Raw genomic sequence first — 1,484 nt, forward strand, 5'->3', positions numbered from 1 at the left:
TAGAGACCCCATAGAGACACATAGACCTCATAGAGACCCACTGAGATCCATTGAGACCCATTGAGACCCATAGAGACCCATAGATACCCATAGAGACCCATTGAGATCCATTGAGACCCCATAGAGACCCATAGAGACCCCATAGAGACCCCATTGAGACCCATTGAGACCCCATAGAGACCCATAGAGACCCATAGGGATCCATAGGAGCCCATAGGGACACACAGGGACCTGCTGCACCCACTGCTGGATGGGGTGACAAGGAGGAATAGGGTGACCCCATAGAGACCCCATAGAGACCCATAGAGACCCATTGGGATCCATAGAGACCCATTGAGACCCATTGAGACCCCATTGAGATCCATAGAGAGCCATTGAGAGCCCATAGGGACACACAGGGACCTGCTGCACCCGCTGCTGGATGGGGTGACAAGGAGGAATAGGGTGACCCCATAGAGACCCCATAGTACCCCATAAATACCCCATAGGGACCCATAGGGACCCCATAGGGATCCATTGAGATCCATAGAGACCCATAGGGATCCATAGAGACCCATAGAGATCCCATAGAGACCCATTGAGAGCCATTGAGACCCCATAGGGACACACAGGGACCTGCTGCACCCACTGCTGGATGGGGTGACAAGGAGGAATAGGGTGACCCCATAGAGAATTCATAGTACCCCATAGGGACCCATTGAGACCCCATTGAGATCCATAGAGACCCCATAGAGACCCATAGGGATCCATAGGAGCCCATAGAGACACACAGGGACCTGCTGCACCCGCTGCTGGATGGGGTGACAAGGAGGAATAGGGTGACCCCATAGAGACCCCATAGAGACCCCACAGGGACACACAGAGACCCATAGGGATCCATAGGAGCCCATAGAGACCCTATAGAGTCCCATAGGCACCCATAGAGCCCCATAGGTCCCCATAGAGCCCCATAGAATCCCATGGGGATCCATAGGAGCCCATAGAGACCCCATAGAGACCCCATAGAGCCCCAAAGAGACACTTAGGCACCCATAGAGCCCCATAGGGTTCCATAGGCACCCATAGAGCCCCATAGGGTTCCATACACACCCATAGAGCCCCATAGGGTTCCATAGAGCCCCATAGGAGCCCACAGAGACCCTATAGATCCGCATAGAGCCCCATAGGCACCCATAAAGACCCATAGGCACCCATAGAGCCCCATAGGAGCCCACAGAGACCCTATAGATCCCCATAGAGCCCCATAGGCACCCATAGAGACCCATAGGGACCCATAGGGTTCCATGGGCACCCATAGAGACCCATAGGGTTCCATAGGCACCCATAGAGACCCTATAGAGCCCCATAGGCACCCATAGAGACCCTTAAGTCCCCACAGACCCCCATAGGTCCCCATAGACACCCATAGGGTCTCATAGTGACCCACAGACCCCCTTTATCCCCCCTATATCCCCCAATATCCCCCCTGTATCCCCCTATATCCC

The 1,484-nt window shown here is 54.4% G+C and overlaps 1 protein-coding gene across 1 annotated transcript in view; it reads right to left on the reverse strand.

Annotated features, from left to right (window-relative positions):
- Positions 1-1,444: 1,444 nt before the first annotated feature.
- The window catches only part of ETHE1 (ETHE1 persulfide dioxygenase), an 8,117-nt gene continuing 8,077 nt past the window's right edge, over positions 1,445-1,484 (reverse strand). Inside the window, exon 5 of the mRNA XM_015851277.2 lies at positions 1,445-1,475. Coding sequence (XP_015706763.1) covers positions 1,445-1,475 — 31 coding nt within the window. The remainder of the gene's footprint in view (positions 1,476-1,484) is intronic.

This window comes from Coturnix japonica, unplaced genomic scaffold (assembly GCF_001577835.2).
Source record: "Coturnix japonica isolate 7356 unplaced genomic scaffold, Coturnix japonica 2.1 chrUnrandom898, whole genome shotgun sequence".
In the NCBI taxonomy this organism is placed as follows: domain Eukaryota; kingdom Metazoa; phylum Chordata; class Aves; order Galliformes; family Phasianidae; genus Coturnix; species Coturnix japonica.